The following is a 22,173-nucleotide window of genomic DNA, read 5'->3' as shown; positions in this document are numbered from 1 at the left end:
TTTTTTTTTTTCCAATTTTTTCACATAAGTAGCAACTTTGTAATTTTACATTTTACAATCCTGAAAGATGAGTGAAGTTATGCTCGAAATATAGATATTTTATCAAACATCAATTCGTTGTCAATTTTCTGATCAAGATTATGATAATGAATTCACTATTCGGAATCTCTTTCGTACTCTTTTATTTGAAGTTATCAGCTGGTAATGGTTTTCAAATATTACCATGTTAATGTCTAGCAGTATGTATCAATATACATGTTTACTATTGACGAATTCCCCAGAAACCTCCAAGTGTAATTGAAATGAGTTTTTTTCAAAAGAAATCTTCTACATGATTCCCAAATGTATAAAAGTATTATTTATGGTAATATTACTTCAATGGAATCGAAATAATAGACACATCTTTATGTTATGATTCTCTATCACTGACTCTTTTTAAAAAGCGCTGATGACATTTCTGAGTTGTGTTTTCAACGACGCGAAAAAATATCAACTTTGAACTTAATCCAAGATCTTGGATTGTCGTCATGGTTACTTTTCTCTGCGTTGATTGCGCGCTGAATAGAATCTGGATTGGTCGGCACAGGTTGATATATGATCTCGGTCTGTGCTTTTCACGGTATGTAAACTAAAGTCTATTCACGATAAGTGTGCACTCTTTTTTCTTTTACCTATAACTTTTGAAGGAATTCTTCAATCTTTATAAATTTGGTATCATTGAAAAGATATTAGTGAGTGGAACAATTTGAAATAAAAAAATCTTTAAAAAAATTCTAAAAATGAAGATAAAAAAGAAGAAGAAAAAAATGAAGATCTTGTAGAAAAGTGCTATAACTTTCATTTTCACTGGAGAGATTCTTTGATCTTAGGAGATCATCACTGTGAAAAAATTTCATTAAAATGTTTATTCAATATAAAGTTATGATACAAAGTTAATAAGTGATTGACCCCAAAAAACAGCAAAAAACTGCAGAAAACAGCGTTTTTAGACGTCAATCAGCTTATAACTTTGTTTGATATCTTTTGACTGAATAAATATTTTTGAGAATTTTTTTCACAGTGATGACGTTCGATGATTAAAGATTCACTTCAGTGAAAATGATAGTTATAGCACTTTTCTACAAGATCTTCATTTTTTTCTTCTTCATTTTCATCTTCATTTTTATAATCTTCTTAAAGTTTTTTTTATTTCAAATTGTTCCACTCACTAATATCTTTCTAATGATACCAAATTTATAAAGATTTAAGAATTCCTTCAAAAGTTACAGGTAAATGAAAAAAGAGTGCACACTTATTGTGAATAGACTTTAGCTACCAAAGATATAAACGGGAGTATTGAAATTCACTGATGAATTTGTTTTGAAAACAAGAAAAAATAGAATTCCTCGTGCTCCATTTTCCTTGGAATTTCTCAACTTAAAATATTATATTAAATAATATTACGCTTATCATAAAAAAGCGATTCCCCACCCTCAGTAGCGAGCACCACCATAAAAAACCGCGATATTTCATTACTTGCGTAGAAAAAACGCGGTTGACATCTATGCTACACCCACAGCAAAACTCATGCATATTAATTAAGTTGCTAGTGATTTTTAGAGCACGGTAATGATTTTTCTGCGCTGCTTATCATTATGAAATAAAGTAAATTTTAATGAAATGAAATTTAAGGGCTCTGACCATAGTGAATTTTTCATAATTGCCGTGTTTAAAATGTGTTTTCTGACTGATGTAACCAACAAAACTATGGCCTGTTATACATTTTCTGTTAGACAAACTATTCCTGAATCTGAAAATTCAAAAATTGCATTGAAAAAATTTGACGAAGAAGAAAATGAAGACTTTAGCGAGGAAGAGTATTTCAACTTTGAAGAGCTTAGTTTCAGCGAAGAAAAAATATTTTGAAAATATTTTCGCAGTAGATGGTGTATCTTTTACCGAACAATAAACATTTTTGCGGAAAATTTTTGTAAATGCTTCTTTGTCTCAAAATCTTCAAAATAGTGGTTTTTCATCAATTTTGCATCTGGATTTTGCTTAAAAAAACAGTCATAACTTTTGACACATCCTTTTAGAAAAATTTTCCGCAAAATTTAAGATAGTTCAATTCTTTGCGGACAGTTTGAAAAAATTTCGAAACAAAAAGGTTAATTACCCATTAAAACTTAGCACTTTTTATAAAAGAAGGTGATGCAACATATTATTAACGTCTTTTTAAAGTTCATAACGTCATTTTTGCAATTAAGTTCTTAACTACTCTTAAGGGGTTTGATTGAAAAGCAATTTATAAAGGCAATTCTTTGTTAAAAGTGTTAAAGAATCTAAAACATAACTTTTATGTTCAGATACTAAAATCAATTTTCTGACTATGGTCAGAGCCCTTAATATACTTACCCAGTACATGGAAGTCAGGTAAGCACCTTGATCTGACGTCATGCTGACCGTTCCTTTCACTGCGTATGAATAAATATACCCTCCGAACATCGCCTATGGAAAATAATCAATTTTTTTCTTTATAATATAGGTTACACAGTACACTAACGAACAAATAAGACAACACACTACTGGATATTTGAGCGTTCTCCGGCGCTCAAATTCACCATGGCGAATCTCTAACGACTGGAGAACAAGTCTGCAAAGTTTCTAAGACACACTAATGACAAAAAAAATAGTCCTCCTCCTGCTAGGCACTAAGTGATATCCCCAGAGGTACATCAATTTATTGGTTCAAAGCATTGACCTATATTTAAGACACTGGACTAACTAAGCTGTAATCGTCATCGTGATCGAAGTTAATAGACTTAAAAAAGGCACGACTACTTGATTGGTATTGTTTGCTCTATTTCGAGTATTGGTACCTTTAAGGTTCGGATTATAATTCTAAATCTGATAAAACATTTTACTTGGTTGGAATTCAGTAACCTCTATCAGGTTATATATAAACGTTAAGTGGTTTGAGCATAAAGTCACCTTGTTAAGCCCCATTACACGAAGAACAACTTTTGAGCAAAAAATAGAAAAGTTGCCCAAGAAACACTTTTGCGTTTTTCCGATTTGAGATTTTCGTGACAGATGATTTTGCAAGTTTTAGGAAAAAAAATATATGACCATCGTTATTTCAGGAACCGATAAAAATTATTTCTGGTACTATGAAAATTATTTAACTATTATCAAGAATAAGCCCCATCAAATCGCTCGTTTTTGGGCTCAAACTACAAAAATCTAGTCTCCGTTAAATTGCTTCCTTTGGTGTACTCAATCAAATAGCTCACTTTTTGGTCTTAAAATACAGTATAAAGTATGGCTTGACTTACCATAAGCCCTTCATATAGATACATGATTACAGAACATAGTATGGTAACAGCTAACAGCCGATGTTTTGAGTTGGTCTGTACTCTTTCCCAGAAAGAAGCCTCGGGATTAAATGATACCATATCTAAAGATTGTACTGGTACTGAAAAAGAAAGGAAAAGTTACGATTTTGATTGAGTTTTGCTTATATACCTCGGGTGATCCAAGAAAAACTTCTTATAGTTTTCGATGTCTTGACGCTGAACTAATGTACTGAAGTGCTTCGAGTCTCAATATCTAGGGTATTACTATTTTAAATTTGCCCCGTAGCTCCTTACATTTAAATTCAAGTCAATTCCGGAAAAGTGTAAAAAAACATGAGAAATCAAAGATTTGGTACTGTATTTCATTTTTCACCATTCATTAATTCATCGTAAAGTGATATGATTCGTCAGAAAAAAAATATTATTCAATCTTACATTCATCATCATTATGCAACGAAACAAATGAGCCACGATATATTCCTTTTTGACTGTCCAAATGTCGTTTCAAGAAGATCCACGATAATCCGAAAATAACTGGTACCTGTATGTAATAAAATTTATTCGATGTATTCGGGATAAATCGAAGGAGACGGTAGTTGACATGCTACCAAAATCGTCGTCCACTTTGCTTGACGACGGTAAAAACACCAAAATACCGTCGTCTGTTTAGGTGAGCAAAGAAGTTATAGAGCCATACATCAACTATCGACTTTGTTTTATGTCGACTTCACTTACCGTCGCCCTCGATATCCTCCGATACAACTCGGTAAAGACCAAAGAGATACAGCTGACGCTCTCTAATTCGACGTCATTCTCTTCGATACTCTCCCTTATTCGATAATATCATGGATTTGTACACCTTTTCGACCGTAGTCGCGCGGGCATTTTTTTGTCCGCTTTATCCCACTAAAACCGTCCCAATCCTTTTTTGACGCATTTTTCTATTGTCGATATGTGCGAAAAAAGGACTGGGACGGTTTTAGTGGGATAAAGCAGACAAAAAAATGCCCGCGCGGCAATTGCTGGCTACGGTCGAAAAGGTGTATTATAGAGACTCTGGATAAACATCGAATGAAACGGTGGAGAGAAAAGCATTGTCTTTCTATTGTTTCAGAAAACAATCAATGTACAGGCTTTGTCCGCAAAGGACAACTGTCATGGTGGCTCGAAGGACTCTGATTTTGAAAAATGATTAATACTCTTATTTCTAAAAAGCTCTTTAACTTTTTCTATTCGTATTTTTGCTGGCCAAAAGTTTGAAAATAAATGCTAGAATACCAAGCGAATACATTTATGAAATCTGGTGTGAGAAAAACGAAAAAAAAATCATCAGACGAGTAAAATCAAACAAAATGCTTATAATGACACGAAATTTTGAATTGGGAATATCTTTCAAATATTTCTCCTGGAAGTGCTGAGATATATATTAGACGTGAGTATGAAAACCTTTTGGTGGCACGGTGAATTTTTTGCGGTTGAAGTTTAAAAATTTCTGGTGTCAATATTCAATTTCTTATACATAGCATGTTTTTGCATCTTTCTCGCAATTTAAAACGTCATAACGACGTATAGTTAGTAATTAACTAGATGAGTTAAAGATGAGTTAGATGAATCTCAGAGGAGAGCTTAAAGTCTCTTTTAGGAATTGGATAAGTGCTCCATGGTGAGGTACTGCAATAAAAATACTACGAAAAATAATTTAATGGTGGAAGGAGGGTGAACAATAATGTCATTACTGCGGACAAGGCTTGTACATGAGAAATTGGCAAAAATCAGGCAGTTATTTTTCCAGTGTCTATAATAATTCCTTGATAATATCATGGAGGTAATAAAGATAGGTGGAGAGTCAATGCCTTTTGTTCTATTCTGATTTATCATCGGAAGCAAACAGCTGTTTGGTTGCTTTGGGAATAAGATGATTAATTTTGGGTATACTCTTGGGAATATTTAAGATGAATGAAAAGACATTACATTTTTAACAAGTATATTGAAATATAATAGCCTTGTCATGAAAAATTGAAAAAAACTTCACATAATAAGCACAATACTCCAAACTTTTAGGGGAAGCTGCCCATAAAGCCATCGAAAGATTTAAAAAAGAATTACGTGTTACGATTAGGAACCTTGTATCGATCATTTTGTCAGAGTATGAAAACCGCTACCCACTTAGACGTGAAGATTTTAAGATAAGAAACTTTCAATGATAATGTGATGCAACTCTCGATGTTAACAAAATGCCAGCCCAAAAATGTGTCCTTATGAAATTAATATACTCTTTTAGTCTTACATCAGTTGAAACTATTTCGAAATTAACAAGGATTTCCGGCAAAATTAAGTTTTTCAAAATCAACCAAACAGTCTCTTTCTGTTCTTATAAAGTTATAAATTGATGTTTTTTGCTTCCAATGATGGTACATCAAAGAAAAGCCGCTTTGAATAGATTTATAAAAGATTTCAACGACCATTTAGATTATTACCGAGACTTTGGGCGCGTTCACACTGGAAAGTTTACCTAATTAAATCTATCAAAGTTAAACAAAGAGATTTAGATGGCTGAATACACTGGTTTATTACAGTTCTTTGTGGGTTCACGAGATCTATTATAACACGGTAATAGATTTTGCTTAAGGCTTCTCATTGGTTAATTTTTTATTGAGAGTTTCGATTTCACCTGTGATTGGTTGATATTGGTATCCATACATCACTTGAAATCCGCAAACATATTTGTTCTAATGGTTTTACTCATTAACTGCATTCATCTTACACATCAGCAACATCGTTTGCACTATTTCTATTTTTTTCCTCAGTTCATTCGTTTTTGAAATCGTAAAACTTTTTTGTTCACTGCACGCATTCTTTGTTTATGCTTCCTTAATAAAATCTTTTGTTTTAAGGGAAGCCTCTACCCTACCCTTAAGACAATAAAGCTTACGACTCTTAATTAAGGAAGATCGATTAAAAATTACAATACTACGCGTTCGACTCTTTGTTAAATGCACGTTCTGTATTGTAGTCAACAAAAGATTCTCCTAACTACATTTTTATTAAGGAAGGTATGTAGTGTGAACACGACCGTTTTCTCTCCATCTATATCTTTATTACCTTCATGATAATATTGAAAGTCACCGTCGACAAGAAACTCTCCTAAACGACTCTCTACTTTTCGATATGATCTCTTATTCGATGAAAGACCAACTTAAAAATCGAATTAGAGAGCGTCATCTGTAATGTGTGGTCGAGAGAAACTATGTGTCTCAGTGGCGTTGTGGGAAAATTTTTCTGGAGGGGCCAAAGTTAATTTTTTTAAAATGGCGCCCCCCCCCCCAAATTTTCGAAAGTGGTGCCCTCACCCACCATTTTCTAAACTTTTACTAATTCATTTGCCTAGGCATAATGAGGAAGGAAATATTTAATGGAGAAGAGTAGATATATCTTTGATGAATGGAAAATGGAAAAAACAGGCCCCACCATGATTGGGACCGACTAGAAAAATTTTAAAAATCGACTGCCAAGATACCCTAAATCACTATATAAAAATAGACAAATTTGACACTTGCTAGAGTGAAAAGAAACTTAAAGAAACAATGTATAATGCGAGCGAAGCGAGCGGAAAAACTGATTGTTTATGATTTCAATATTGTTGTCAGCAAATTAGTCTTCGGGCGCAGTTAGATTTTCATTTGATGATGCTATATTGTACACAAAAAACTTGTAAAATACCTAGATTGCAAAGAAGTTACCAATTAACTTTATTGCGAGCGAAGCGAGCGAAAAAAAATGCAAGTATTTTAAAATTATCTCAGTAAAATTGGTCCTGGGCGCAATTTAAGGCGCATAAAGTATGATTTTTAAGATTGGGGCGTTTCGAAAATCTCTTTTGGCGCCCCTTGCTCTTCGGCGCCCCTTCAAAAAAGCTCCGCTGGGGGGGCCATGCCCCCCCCCGGCCCCCCTGCCACAAAAGCCTTGGGATGTTCTTAACTTTTTGGGTTTCAAGCCTTAAAATGTTCTTAACTTGTTCTTAACTTTTTGGTCATCGAAGCCTTATGTTCTCATATAGTTTGTTCTTATAAAAGAGGTGTACCCAGAAAAACTAAGCATGCACAAAAATTCTTACGTGGAAAAGCGCAGCCATCCAGTAAGCGTATCTTATATCGCTATCTTCATCTCGCTTGAATTCTGTGTTGGATTTGGCCCATAAACCTGTGCCACTATCATAAGTTAAGTTGAATCTAGAAAATTAGAAAATAGAAAATACCCTTTAACAGTAAAAATCAACTTTGAATTATCTCTAATCAACCCAGCTAGCACACAATGTTGTTTCAACGTTCATCTAATGTCCACAACGTCCATATAACGTTAGATAAACGTTAAAACAACGTTGTGTGCTAGGGAAAAGATCACCAACAAAGATAATTACTGGTTAAGTTGGTCACCAGTGTGGTAAACTGAAAATAATTACAGAAGAGCTTTATCAATATTTCCAGCCCTCCGATAATCGTTGCCCTCAGAGCACCAAACTTTAAATCAAATAAAGAAATCTCCCGCATTGCACCTCAAACCTGTCGCGCAGTGGCGCTTGTTTTGAGGGAAATATGGTAACATGAAAAAGATCTAAAGAGCTACTTAGACTACACAATATATTGGTGAGCCATATTCGACAATATAGTTTTTGGACCGTAATGTACGGAGTAAACAACAGGTCCTCTATTATAAAAAGGGATTTCTTTTCTGTAAACAATCCCCCCCCCTACATTGTTGAAATATTGGAAATTAAGCTGACAATATATTGCGAAGACCTTTTCAATATATTGCCGGCATTCAGCAATTTATTGCTCGACGATATTTTGTGTAGTGTATGAAGCCCTTAAGAAAAAAAGCATCGTGAAGAAAGATTGATGCTTTGAGTTTCTTACGTTGGGTCAGGTATATCATAATATTTCGTTGTGTTGATCATGTATGTACAGCTCTTCCGAAGAAACGGTCTGGCCACCAATGGACTCAAGAATGCACCGAATCCGTAAAAGAAATGAACTCCTTGAATGTACGGTGCAACCTATGGATATATTGAAAAGAATACGAAATCAAGTTAAGATACATTGTGTTTGAAAAAGTTTTGTGTACAATATCGATATGGACCAAAAAACTGAAACATCATTGTAGGAAAAGGTATATTTTAAGGTCTTTTAAACGTATAGAAAACTGAAAGAAACTCAGCGCTTACATAATGAGGTTTGACTTTAACTGTTGTCAGCCACTTTTTTCAAGAGCTGCTAAAGAGGGGGATTTACGGGTGTTAGGGTTTTAGCCCTTTCATCTGTCGGTGTTTCAATGTTTGAACAAAAAACGAATAAAAAAATGTCATGAATAAGGATTTTAGTAATTTTTGCTGTCGGTATTGAAGGTTATTCAAGAAAAATTTAAAAGACCCCTCCTCCACTTTTAAAACTATGGAAAGTCAACCTTACGGTAAGAAGGAAGAATTTTGAACACTGTATTTATTCGTATTTTACAAGTCAAGACCCTAATTAGTTTATTTTCACGGTGCCGAAGTAATTTAGAGGGGTAAAAGCCGGCTGGGATCTGTGGTTTTGCCAGAGCCGCCTGGACTTACATTGTATGTAAGTTTATAACGCTGTACTGGAGCCTTACTTAGTTAAGTTAATTCTGAGCTCCACACGGGTGAACTGTTTAGTAATACTCAACATTTAATGAAATACCTCCTTTCCGAAGACTTTGATGAGCATGACATTAGCCAGTGTGTCAGGTGTTCCGAGGAAGAAACCATACAAGAAGACGAAAATCACCATGCCCATAAACTTGTGAAGAATGGGTAATATAGTGATACTAAGTGCGTTTGATATCAAACAAATTGTCATCGCCAAATTCTTATCAACCCTACAAAAAATAACGAGGAAAAGAAATTTTACAACTATGAACTTTTGTGCAAAAAGAGCCGCTGATTTTACCACTTTACCCAGGGGTCTTATTTAGGCCCGGCCAACGGCGAATTTCGCCGGTCCAAGGCACGAAAAAAAATACAATTCGCCATTCGAAAAGTTCGGTTCGCAGCCTCGAGAACATATTGACGCCAATCAATACACTGCCCTTGATAAGAATTCGCCGGCTTAGAATCTAGAGTTAATTTCTCATATTCGCCAGCCTACCGAAAACAAAGCAAAACCCCTGCTATCATTTTACCTCTGAGCTGTGACAAGTATATGTACTTTCCGAAATTATTTTCGACATAAGTAAGCCCAATTAAATTCACTTCCCTTTGACATGACTGTTTGTTATTTTTGAAAATTTGGCAAGGAGAAGATTTTGGTGAATCCATTTAAAGTTGGGGTATTTATTTTTCACTAAGTAACTAAGGGGAAATTGGGAGCTTTCCTGGGGGGGGGAGCACTTAGGCAAAAAATCAGGTACGGGGACGTGCCGCTGATCAGGGTCCCTTTTTCAGACTCTAGAGATGTCTGACAGGGTCCTAAACTTACTAATTTTCAAGATGTGGACCTGACAGGTCGGTTTTTGGTCATTTTGCACAATTTTCAGGACGGAAATCAGAATTTTTTTGAATTTTTCGTCTGCTTAAAATCGTTTTTGCCACTTTTCAGGGTTAAAATGGGGGAATATTTCGATTTTTCGTTCTGAAAGGGTCCCAAATTTACCAAACATTCATGTCCCCTTGTTTCTTGTTTCGCAAGAATTAATGTTGAGTTTTCGCAAAATTTTTGTCATTTTTGTCGCAACAATGAAATTCGCGGTTCGTGAAAATAATTAGACGAATAAAAATTTTAAAAATCAGATTTACAGAGTAAAAGATTTGACTATATTTGGTGTTTATAAAAGGCAACTTTTTAGCTTTTTAGCTAACTCGGAAAATTAAACCAACGCAAAATCTTTTAGAATATTTATTCGCGAAAGTAAAATAATTCACGATTTTTTCGGCTCGCGAAAATTTATCCCATTAAAGTATTGAGTTATATTTCGGGTAATTTCTATATTAAGAATATGCCTGTCACATAGGAAGGATATGGTTAATTTCATTTTATCAAAATTATAGATATGAGGTGAAACTGATATAATATCCATTTTAGCACCTCTTCTTAAAGTGATGACGTCATTAAGAAAATGAAAAATTGAAATAAAAATGAAAAATTTATCAATTTTGATATTTAGCTCAAGAGTTGAAAAATATTTTACTTATTAGTCACGGAATACGCAAAAAAACTCTAGGAAGAAAAAAGTCAATATTTTAGAATAATTTTGCTCAATATAATTTCAATAATTTTACACAGCAAAATAGGATAAAAATAATATCATCGACCGAAAATTTTTAATTTTCGAACAAAATTAATTCTAAAATGCTTTGTATTTGTTTAACATCTAGGCATTTTCATAAATTATTTCGAGTGCAATGACTGCCTCGTTTTGAAACCATTACCAAGTTGATTATGTTCCTCGAGACTTCAAGTGTTATAGGTCGTGTTCAGACCAAGGTTTAAAGTAATTAAGTCTGCATGTTTCTTTTATATTCCTTTTGTATTTAGCTGCACGACCCTTATAAGTTAAACCAAAGTTTAAAAAGGAATCACCCTCTGGTTTAAAAAAAAGGTTTTATGGGCTTTTAGTGAGAATATCATGGATCGAAGTATGGTGATTCCCATACTCCGCAACAAAAAAATCGACTTGTTAAATCCATTTTTGATGAACCTCTATCAAAAACGAAGCCTCGCTCAAACATTCAAAAGGGGATTCCTTTTTCCTCTCTTATGTAATCTATCTAAAAGATGAAATAGCAATTAAGTCGTTGCATTTCTTAATTCCCATATTAACTTAGTACTACTTAAGCCTTAAACTTAAACTTTCATGTCTGAACGCGCCCATACTTTTTAAGTAGAATGAACTTCATATGAACCCCTCTGGGAATCAATAGCCATAAGGATTTTTTTAAACGAGGTAAGCGTTGCTCGTGATCTGATGTGATTTATGAAAAGGTCTATTTTTCCAAAAACAAAAATAAATGGTTTTTTAGAAAATAGTCATTTTCTTTGCAATACTGAATTCATTCAGTCCTTGTCAAAATGCAAGCCCCACCCTAAAAAAATGCCCTCCAGATATTTTCTTTTCACAGGGGGCGCAAAAATCAAAATTTTCTAAAATTTAGAGCTTTTTGATCCTGAGATCCTTAAGATCCTAAGCTTTAAGTGTGTCATGCTTCATGTTAACACTCAAAATTACATTCTAGGAGTAAATTAAAGCCCATAAAAATGGAGTGGATTTCAAAGATTTTGAATTTGAATATTTTAGGCAATATTTTTAACTACGTTTATCACCTAATTATCATTGATGTCATTAATGAAGACTTAATTAAAATTGCTTAGAACCATTCAAATTAAATTATACAGTACATATACACGGACAGAAAAAAGTAAATGTTCCTTTAAATCAATTTCCCAAAAACAGCCTTTTAGTACGAATCCCTAAGATAATAACGAATTCGAACCTTCCCCTTAGGTTTAGATCCTATGACATCATGGGTGTTAATTTTCAAGAGAAACAAAAAAATATAAATACCCCATAAAAACCCACGTGTACTTCAAAGCGAAAATTTGTACGAAACACGAAACAGGTTGTGCATAAATTTTTAATGCCTTAATGAAATTTAGCAATGATTTTTATCCTCTTTCTAAAAATAAAGCGATCTATCTTTACGTGTATTCAAGAGGGAAACATCAAAGTAAGATACGCCTTAAAAGGAAGAGTTCGGTTTTTGTAACAAACCACGAGCTTTGATTTCAAATTACCTCATAATTTTGATTATTTTTCATTATTCTTCAAAATAATAATTTTGTAAAATATTAAGCCTTAATATATCTTTTTTTTCGAGATTTTCTACAATCAAAGTCGTATTGTTTTGTTATCAAAATTCAAGAAAAGGGAAAAACGTTTTTGTATATTGAGTTTAGTAGATCATAAAAAATGAAACACTATTTTCAAAATTTTCCTTTAGATTACCAACCGGCACCTTGAGGTCGTTATAACAAAAAATTCAAAAAGAAAACAAAAGGTTCTAATCAAGAATATACGTTTTTTATAAGAACATGCAATATTTTTGAAGCCTTGGGACGTTCTTAACTTTTCGATTTTATAGCTCAAAAATGTTCTTAACATGTTCTTATTTTCACCCTTTTAGAGTATTTTTGTCCATTTTCCTAAGAAATTCGGTGTTTTAGAGTCCACAAAGCCTTAAAATGTTCTTAACTTGTTCTTGATATTTTGGCTATCGAAGCCTTATGTTGTTATATTTATATAGTTCGTTCTTATATATAAAAAAACGTGCACTTAATATGTGGAAAACAAAATAAAACTGATGAATATTTTAAGACTTTTAAGACTTTCAAAGCAACTTCAAAACAAAAAGGAAAAGGGAACCTTAAGCATCAATGAAAACCAACCATCAATCAAAAAAAGGAACCACACATTAGGTGAGAGGAGGTATTATACACAATAGACACCTGTTTCGATTCGATACTATATCTATAAAACATAATGCGGATAGTATGGAACAAAATAATATAACACAAAACATAATAGAACAAAAAGAAACTTATTGTAAACCACAGTGTGAGTAGGTCTATTGTTTTAATGGATAGTTTTCAAACAATGATGATGAAAGCTTAAATTTAGACTAATAATTTCACGTTTATAAATATTCGATTTCAAACGTGTATAAGTCATTGAAGAATTTGCGTCTTAACCAAAAGGGTCGATATATTGGCAAGAACTAATTTGGATAAATATTTTACTGAATTCAAGATATATACATATTGGAAGAATTTACACCAACACGAATACATATATACACAAAGCAAATCTAAGAAAAATGTTATATTTCATCCTTGAATGTACGTTATTTTGGCTGGCTACTGTTTCAGCAGCTAATATTGATAAAGTAGAAAGCAAAAAGGTAAGGCATCAGCACTAACATTCATCGTGCTCTTTTAATTGAGAACAAAATAATATCGTTATTGTTTAAAGGCTGAATCTGTTGAAGAATGTAAACGATTTTCATTTGTAAACAATTAAGAGGGAATGTAATTTGTCCATGTTTATTGATAAACTTTGTTTATTTTATTCTCTTATTTTTCCTTAAAGTATTTTACATAGAAACCTTTGTAAGTTTTAATGGCAGTTAGACATTATCTTTTTTTTTTTCTTTTTACTAAATTATATTCACTACTTTTACTTTCTAGGCAATAGTACACAAATCGTTCGCATGTTCATTATATCCAAGTTTGTGTGCAGAATATCCACCGTATGTTTACAACCCTGAAGGAGGACACTATGGACGAGAAACTAGAAAGGTACGAAGAGTTTGAATCAGAAAGTTCTGTTTTTTTCACGATTATGCCTTTCGATGGAGTAATTTCTTCAGTAGGGGCAATCCCAAGTCCATTGGCTTCGAGTGTGCACTTTTTTTGCAACCATATAGAAAACGCTCCAAAGGGAATTACTCTTATTACTCGTGATATGGTTTCTCTATGGTGGCACCTAAAGCAATAACGGACTTCAAAAGGACATTTCCAGGGTCCCATTGGGTCTTTGATGTTTATCTTAATATACAATTAAGTCTCCATTTCTCAAAACTCTATAACTCGAATGTTTCCTTAATTCGAACAAGCTAGCTGGTCTTTTCAGTTTCAGCCAACATTGTCTTATAAACCTTACTTCATAACTCGTCCGCCAGGCGTGTTCAAGTCATTGAGAGTGAACTGTGTCATTCATAAACGATTGATTATACATTGTCCATGTTAAAATTTGAAAAAGGCGCCTGAGAAAGCTAAAAAGTAACGATGTATTATTTTGAAATATATCACGTTTCTCCAAAAATTCATCTCAAAGAATAATTTCCACTTGTCGCAAATCAGAATCAAAACTTAAAATTGTGGTAAAATATTTTGAGGATCGAGAATTTCAAATAAAGTCTTTCTGGAGCTGTCTATTATTTTTCAGTCGGGTCATTTTCGCTTTATCCCATTCGAAATCATACTGATAATGACTAATAGGGGAAATTAAAATTTGGGCATGTGGTTTTAATATATTGTAATAAGGGGCCTAATAATCTACCAATATTAGATAGGATAGATAGGCTTTTTCTTCTCTTTTTCAGAAAATTTTGACATAGGTCCTCAAAGAAACTTAGGAATATGAGGGGAAAAAACAACCTAATACTGCTTTTAGAATAACCTTGACCCCTATACAGGACATGTGCTATTTAAGATTTTAAAACATATATTGATGTAATTCAAACATCGTAAATAAAATATGGTATTCAGAAAAGGTTTTAAGTTCTTTTGAATTTGTGAAATGAATATGTCTATCACCTTTTCTAACGCCTTTAAAGTAAACGAATTTTTTAATCAATAATCCTGGGACAATTAGCCTCTTTAGGATAGCGATTACAACAAAGTGTCAAAGGGGCTTAATGGACAAAGCAATTGCAGTAAGCTAGCGAAACTCAAAATAAATTTCATCAAAGAAAACTATTTGCAAGAGAGATGAAAGTATAGTTTGACAGAAATTTTAATCCAACTTTTTTTGATTGTAGCAAAAGGCCCGTATTAATTAGCTTAATTTCAATTTTCATCAAAATAAAAAATTAAATTAGAACGCTAACAATTATTCTCAGGTGTCTAATAAATGGGAAGAGGGGTAGACGGGGGGCCTAATTGCCGGAGAGTTGGAAGTTGTACCTTTACCCCCCCCCCCCAAAAAAAAGAGTTAATCATAGACAAAAACCAGGGTATTTGAAGCAAAATAAAGGACTCTGACAGCTGAAATTTTTTCCAAGTTCAATAAACGAGGAAGGGGGTCCGGATAAGGTCAGAACCGTTGGGAAAAAATCGAAAAATTAACAAACAGGGGGGAATAATCATTCTAACATTCTAAGACACTTTATTGTGCACCACCTTTATTTTTTGCAGAGAGTATCATCAGAGAAAACTCTCTGTGATTTCTACCCTTCGATGTGCCGAGACAGTTTCCGTAGTCATCCATCTTCCGACTATTTCCCGAGTCTTTACAACGACAAACGAGAAATTAAAACAACCAATAAGGATACAGAATCATACAAATCAACCAATCAGAAGCGAGTAAGTGAATTGGCCAATCAGAAACGAGGTTCGTTGGTCTCAGCCAATCAGAAAAGAGATGTATGTCGAGCAAAATGTAGAGAAGAAATGATGTGTACATACAAATGTATGAGAAACACTAGAATTTTCTTAATTTAATTTTTTTTCTTGGTATTTTTAATAATTTTTAAGTTTGCTGTAAGACCTGGAATTATTGCTGTGAATTTCTTCTTTCTTTAAAAGTCACGTTCCAGAAACTAGTATACTTTTTACCAGGGGAAATAAAAGGGAGACTATTAGAAAGATATTCTAAGTTCTTTTTAATTGTCTGAGTCAAAGAAAGCTTACTCTAGAATTTTGTAGTTGATATGAATTTAGCTGATTTTTATTTGAATAAAACATCTATAATTTTCAAGAATTTTATCTTAGCATGCATTTGTATATCATAAATTTATTGTATATCAATCAAAACTATTATGCCCAATTTTCAATAAATAAACTTATAAAATTAACATAAAATTTTGTCATGAACTTAACAGGAACCCCTCAGCGGTTTGCATGAATGCGTGAATGGGCTTTTTCACTTGCGTGAATGCGTGAAAGAAAATTGCGTGAATGCGTGAATTGGAAAGCTTTGCGTGAACGAAAATTGCGTGAATTGCGAAAAAAAAATTGCGTGATTGCGTAATTTGAAGATCCGCTGGGGGGGGGGCTCTTAACAGAAGCCTTGTCCAATGAATCGATCATAACTTGATCAGTAGCAGTGTTTGGGGCAGATCACCCAAAAGGATTATGATATGATGGCCCTTGCGTCAAGTTTTAATTCTTTGCTCGTTACGAACATAAAAACAGGCTTTCTGACCTACTTACTCTACTGGCATTTTTATAAGGTAAAATATCAAATTTTGCAATGAATTACTAAATTTACTGTTGGTTTCGTGTTGGTTTTTTGCGCGGAAAATAATTTCAAGTAAACAAACTTTCTGATCGGATTATACGTCATTCTTCTGAAGTCTTTAGCCATTACTTGATATTTTTCCAAAGAATTAATAGGTCGCGTAGAAAGAAAATAAAATGCATTGGATGTTGGCACTTGCCCAAAAAATCTTCCCTTTCTAGGATAAGGAATTATACACCTTTTCGACCGTAGTCGCGCGGTCAGGCGCGTGCCACTTTATTATTTAATTTACCACCCTAAACTCGATCCAATCCTTTTTTCACACTTTTTTTATATTTTCTTTAAGTGCGAAAAAAAGACTGGGACGGTTTTAGGGTGGTAAAACGGACAAAAACTGCCCACGCGGCAATTGGCGGCTACGGTCGAAAAGGTGTATTAAAATTTTGATCTGGCCGTGGAAAACAATCTGTTCTCAATTTCACTTTTCAAGTCAATCACAGCACCGAGTGGGAATCGAGCCTACCTCCTTTACGGAAATCAAGGGAGTAAACGCCCCCACCCCGACCGGTTTCCGTTAATGCATGAATGGACTTTTTCAGTTGCGTGAATGTGTGAAAATGTTGAAAAAATTGCGTGAATGCGTAAATCTGAAAACTTTGCGTGAACAAAAATTGCGTGAATTGAAGGTCCGGGGACCTCGTTAACCAGTTACACTAATAAATCTTTATTATACCTTTATTATACTCTAAAAGAAATTCGTCGACAAAAAGTGACGAAAAATCACTTGGTGAAGAATTTTTTACCGACGAACTCGACGACTATTTTTTCCAAATGAGTTGAGTTGAATTTGCTCTCAAAAGGAAAGGTATTAGCCCTACAGTAATTTTTAACTTCTCATCTGATCTGAGACAAAATTCAGTCTTCAAATGCTATCAAATGTGTCAAGGGAGTGATTTACAGTTATAGTTTCAAAAGTAAAGCCCATTTTGTTTTAGCGTCTACTTAGACTGACATATGTGCCTTACCTTACATAAGAACAATTTACCATAACCATAACTTATTGGATGGCTCTGGCTGGGCTGCTCTGAATTTTATGAGTCTTTCAGACTTGAATGTTCTTGTCATATCAATTAAAATGGAAATTTGTACTTCTCCGTAAAGACTGTTCTTAATTTTTGGCCAAATTTCAGCATTGTATTTTTATAACCGTGTATGTAAGGATACTGCTCTCATATATTATTTTACTAGTGCACACGTTTGTTCTACGCGGAGCGCTTAATAACTACTTGTGATATAAAAAGGGAACTTCCCAAAAAAAGTGAATTTCCTAGGTTCATTAATTCTCTAGGGATAAGAAAAAGACAAACTTAATACCGGGCTACCATTTAACCGGTATAAGAAGAGTGACAAACAAGTGCGCAAAATTGTGAGCTATTTGTCCAACTATCCTTAGGCGTGAAGCTATGAATGCCATCCTCGGTTGTTTTAGGCTCCCTGCGGTGGCAATTATTCGTCAGAAAAACTATTTGTCGGTAATGAAGTTAGTGACAAGTGACGAATGTTTTTATCGACGAATTTTTCAACGACACATGAAAATCAAATCACATACCTAGACACAATCAATCCACCGAAAAGCGTTCCGCAAAGTAGACCCATGTCATGTGAGAAGAACAACCAGCTCATTGTTTTTAAAGGTTTGGCTGCAAGACAACTCAGTTCAATCAGTGTTGGACCTAAAGAAGTAAAGGTAGGTCTTTTGCGAAAGGTGTGCAAGGCTTGGGTTCAATCCTCGGCCGGGTCATACCAAAGACAAAATTGGTAATTGATGCTCAGTAAATAAAGAGACGGATCAAGGATCAAGGTCTAGAGCAATCCATGGAGAAAGAGTGGCTCCATCCACTACCTTCGCCTTTGTTTCTATGAATAGAGTTGCCTTCGCGGGCACATTCAAATGCGACACTTATTAGAATTTTTGAAAAAAAAACGAGACTTGTTAGTAAGAGGGAGTACTGTACTGTATTACCCAGGAAGTACTCCGTCTAAGATGTCAAAACTGGGATCTTCATCTTCCAAAAATATATCTGAGTCTCAATCTTATTGGCTCTCATAAACATGAGCGTAATTGGCGGTACTCAATTTCAGTCTTTATTTCAAAATTCAGTAAGTTTGATAAAATATTATTGACTCTCACCTAAGAGCTCATCCGTCATACCGTACAACAGAAAAACACCACAATAACTAAACACCATTGCCATGTGATGTTCTGATTCCAATAACTTCTGGAATACACTTTTCTGTTTTTTAAACTTTTCTTTTGCGCCATGCCGTTTTCTTTTGGAACGCCTTCCTTCGGATGAAGAACGCTTTAGGTCTTCTTTGATATCCATATTGGTTGATTGTAAGGGTTAAGTAGACCAGGATGGTCAGATTTTCGAGGACGCCAACCTCTCGCTCTCCTTTGCTTGATACTAAGCACTAAGATTGTAGTTATTTCTTGGTCAATCCATTATCATGTGTGTAGTGTACCTAAAAAGGCAATAGAGACTTGTGAAAGACCTGTAACTAAATGCGTTGTGATTCTTGAGGATACAAAGATAACATATCCCTGGTAAGACATTGCGAATAATAAAGCTTAGAATAGTCTGAATCGCAGACCTTTATAGATATACTTCCTATATTTCTATAAGAAACCTTTTTCGCTAGAGGATGAGCAGCTTAGAATAGAAATTTTTAACACAGTCCTGTTGCAGCCTTGGTTCATCCTTACAATACTACATGTGGCTTTTTCTTTATGGGATTTCAAAACCAATACCTAGCCAAGCAAAAAACTATATCACTATACAAGTTATCGACAACAATACTAATGGTGGTAGCATTTCTGAAGAGGGATTTCCAGGACCAAATTAAACAAATAAAACCGCCCTATTTGTAAGATATACTTTTCAAGCCCTAATATGACCATCAATTGTAAATGCATCTATATTGAAACTACGAAAATTGACATTTTTAAGTACGCCGATGATGTCATCCCACCCCAATCAACCCATGGTTAAAACTGGTTTTGAGGTCCCAAGGGACGGCGGAAAACTTTAAAAAAAAACAACAACAAACAATTTAGAATTTTTCTAAAGTCAATGATGAAATTTACTTCAGTATACTGACAACAACAATAGCAAAAAAACTTTAAACTACAAACACTTCAAAAATAAAGTAGAAAAAGGAAAAAGACGAAGAAAAGGACATAAGAGTCTATAAGAGCATAGTAGGTTGTCGATGATGAAGATGAAAAAATGAGAAACACAGAAAAAAAAGGAAAGAGAATTGAAACAATAGAAAAACAACAGAACTAAACCACAAAATTTTCTCACAAGAAAATTAAGGGTCTAAAATATTTAAAGGGTATTTTCTATCTTGTCTGTCAAATGCTTATAGATAATTCTAATGAATTTTAATCAAATCGTAACGGCTGTGGTGATAAGATTTATTACCGCGATAAAAAAGCGATACTGTAAGTGATGATTATTGATAAAAAGCCGACAATGCCTTGACTAAATGTCCAGTAGATACCAAAAAAGATTATAAATTCATAAGAATTTGAATTATAAAGCTAAAATGTTCTTATAAAAAAGATACTTTAAAAATTCAAAAGTTGAACATGTCGTTTCGAAGTTTGTAGGATCAGGGAAGAAAAAAGAGGGAATCATCAACATCTCTCGTTACAAACACTTTACGAGAAGGGCTTTCTCATTATGAATTCATTTATTTAAAACCATCTCTACAAGAAGAAAATTCGAAGGTTTTTAAGAATATCTACATTGAGAGTTCGCGTAATCATCATGGATCATCTCATGACCCACGGCGTGCGAATCGAATTGAGGGGGCCAAAAAAAAATACATCGCCCGCCATGGTTGGGCGACGAAAAAAATCTTCGACTTTTCACCCTTATTTCACCCCTCTAAACGGTATATATAAGATTTTTTAAAGTAAAAAAATATATACTTTGCAAAATATTGGGAGGGGCATGGCTCCCTGCCCCCCCCCCCCCCCCCCGGTGACGGGGGCCATGAGTCTATTCTGCGCACACAAAGCTCTGCTCGAAGGAATACACGCTTTTCTTTTATAAGAATATTCATGGTAAAAGTTGCCAAAAAATTAAGAATATGTTAAGAATATCTCCATCATGGAATTGGGCAACGTCATTTTTAGAGCGTTTTAGCTGTAAATTGCCAATCATCTCCCTGTGAGGCTCAATACTTTCACATTAATACCATTTTATGCTTCATGTGTATTACATGATAAATCTAGGCCGAATTTCGAACCTAACCAAAAAATATCGTAAGAAATTTTATAGTACGTTTTCCCCAAATAATTAAGAATACCTATGATGAAATGGAAAAACACCATTCTTATGTGTGTGTAGGGCGAATGTGACGATTTGACTAGATTGTTCAGCCAAAAAAAAATCTACATGTTTTGGTGTGCTAGTTTTACCCATTTACTATCAATCCAAAAATTGGATGAAAAAGATCAAAGCGGTACAAAGTCCCTCTTACGGACCCATGGTTTTGAGAGTGCATATGTGTCAGCGCGGAGTAATCAGAATATGCTCGGAGGTTGGAGTCTGAGGCTCTCGGCATTAACCCTGTACAAAGTTTTTTTCGCAAACCGACACAACGAAAGAACTATAACAAAAGCAAAAATCATGAGCGTGCTAGACGACTAATAGTAATACAGACTACAGACACAGTAAAAAGTAATGGAAGACACAAATTGATATTATCCCGTAACTATTGTCTTATTATTGTATTACACCCATATTACACTCTATTAGACGAATTATAAATGACACCAGCCCAGCGTTCTGCTTGGTAGAGGCTATATTGACCCGGACCAGGGCTTCCAGTTATAAAACCAGGGCAAGTACTGAATATTTAATCAATCAACCCATGATAGCTTTTATTATCAGCAAGACATATTATACTCTGTTATTTTCTTGTTGAAATTGAAAATATTAAATTTTTTGTCAACAAGGCAGATGGTTTTGATATGAAAAGATAGTGTGAATGATAAATATGCGAAAAAAGCTTTTTAGAAACATTGCAAAATTGCAGTAAGGAATAGATGAAAATTTAGCCATTTCTCGCTAAGGAAATTCTTTCTAATATGGATAAGTCTCGTCCACAACTAGCCTGTACCACCCACGCGCCAAAAATTTATGAGGACTTAATATTTTGAACAAAGATTTGACTTACCACCCATAAACAACAACATTTTAAGACCATTATTCCTGATTTTTCTGTCGACCGTCGTATGTAAATATCCATCTAACGATGTTTTTTGTACGATGGAGAAGTCAGAATGATAATGTACTAACTTTCGTACACCGTTCACCATTCTCCTTTCTCGGCCATCCAGAACATTATTCTTCATTGTGGAGTGGTATTGATGACAATGGTACCATTATGAATTATCTTTCTTGGTTAGTTCTATTATTGTTGTTGTTATTTTTTAGTGCTCTGGTAATTAAAAAAAAAGGGAAATTAAAAGTAAGTTTTTCAATTACTTCAAATTAGTTTCGGCCGAACGTTATTAATGATATAAAGTAATACCTTATGTGGTTGGCCATGGAATAATGATTCAGCTTTTATAACATCCCTTCTCACAGACCCACTGGGACCCCTTCCCACTGGAATAATTGTCCAAAATATCGTCCCAGGTGGAAAATTATCCTTCGATTTTTGTCCCCAGTAAAAATAACCAATCCTCGCTGCACAATATTATGCTATTTTTCCCCACTGAATTTTC

The 22,173-nt window shown here is 34.1% G+C and overlaps 2 protein-coding genes across 2 annotated transcripts; one reads left to right on the top strand and one right to left on the bottom strand.

The window, feature by feature from the left end:
* Nucleotides 1-45: 45 nt before the first annotated feature.
* On the bottom strand, nucleotides 46-18,893 carry LOC136819149 (major facilitator superfamily domain-containing protein 4B-like). The gene is made up of 9 exons (XM_067075355.1): nucleotides 18,559-18,893; nucleotides 17,977-18,100; nucleotides 9,053-9,230; nucleotides 8,249-8,388; nucleotides 7,450-7,564; nucleotides 3,771-3,876; nucleotides 3,315-3,454; nucleotides 2,395-2,487; nucleotides 46-60 (listed from the first exon to the last, which is right to left on the bottom strand). Exons 1-9 carry the CDS (start codon nucleotides 18,752-18,754, stop codon nucleotides 46-48), a joined length of 1,107 nt encoding a protein of 368 aa, XP_066931456.1. The 5' UTR covers nucleotides 18,755-18,893.
* On the top strand, nucleotides 13,067-15,960 carry LOC136819124 (uncharacterized). Its single transcript, XM_067075294.1, has 3 exons — nucleotides 13,067-13,305; nucleotides 13,592-13,702; nucleotides 15,323-15,960. The coding sequence occupies exons 1-3, from the start codon at nucleotides 13,222-13,224 to the stop codon at nucleotides 15,626-15,628; spliced, it is 501 nt and encodes a 166-aa protein (XP_066931395.1). The 5' UTR covers nucleotides 13,067-13,221; the 3' UTR covers nucleotides 15,629-15,960.
* Nucleotides 18,894-22,173: the final 3,280 nt, after the last annotated feature.

This window comes from Clytia hemisphaerica, unplaced genomic scaffold (assembly GCF_902728285.1).
Source record: "Clytia hemisphaerica strain Z4C2 unplaced genomic scaffold, Clytia hemisphaerica genome assembly, whole genome shotgun sequence".
NCBI lineage: Eukaryota > Metazoa > Cnidaria > Hydrozoa > Leptothecata > Clytiidae > Clytia > Clytia hemisphaerica.
The sequence above is the reverse complement of the archived record's forward strand: the minus strand, read 5'-3'. Positions and strand labels throughout refer to the sequence as shown.

Bases quoted from the DNA above. Each gene is read 5' to 3' on its own strand.
- LOC136819149 (XM_067075355.1), bottom strand. From the start codon at position 18,754: ATGGATATCAAAGAAGACCTAAAGCGTTCTTCATCCGAAGGAAGGCGT. The intron at 18,101-18,558 runs GTGAGAGTCAAT...TTACTTCTTTAG, and splicing joins TATGACGGATGAGCTCTTAG to GTCCAACACTGATTGAACTG. The intron at 2,488-3,314 runs GTAAGTCAAGCC...TATTTTCCATAG, and splicing joins ATCTATATGAAGGGCTTATG to GCGATGTTCGGAGGGTATAT.
- LOC136819124 (XM_067075294.1), top strand. From the start codon at position 13,222: ATGTTATATTTCATCCTTGAATGTACGTTATTTTGGCTGGCTACTGTT. The intron at 13,306-13,591 runs GTAAGGCATCAG...TTTACTTTCTAG, and splicing joins ATAAAGTAGAAAGCAAAAAG to GCAATAGTACACAAATCGTT. The intron at 13,703-15,322 runs GTACGAAGAGTT...TATTTTTTGCAG, and splicing joins ATGGACGAGAAACTAGAAAG to AGAGTATCATCAGAGAAAAC.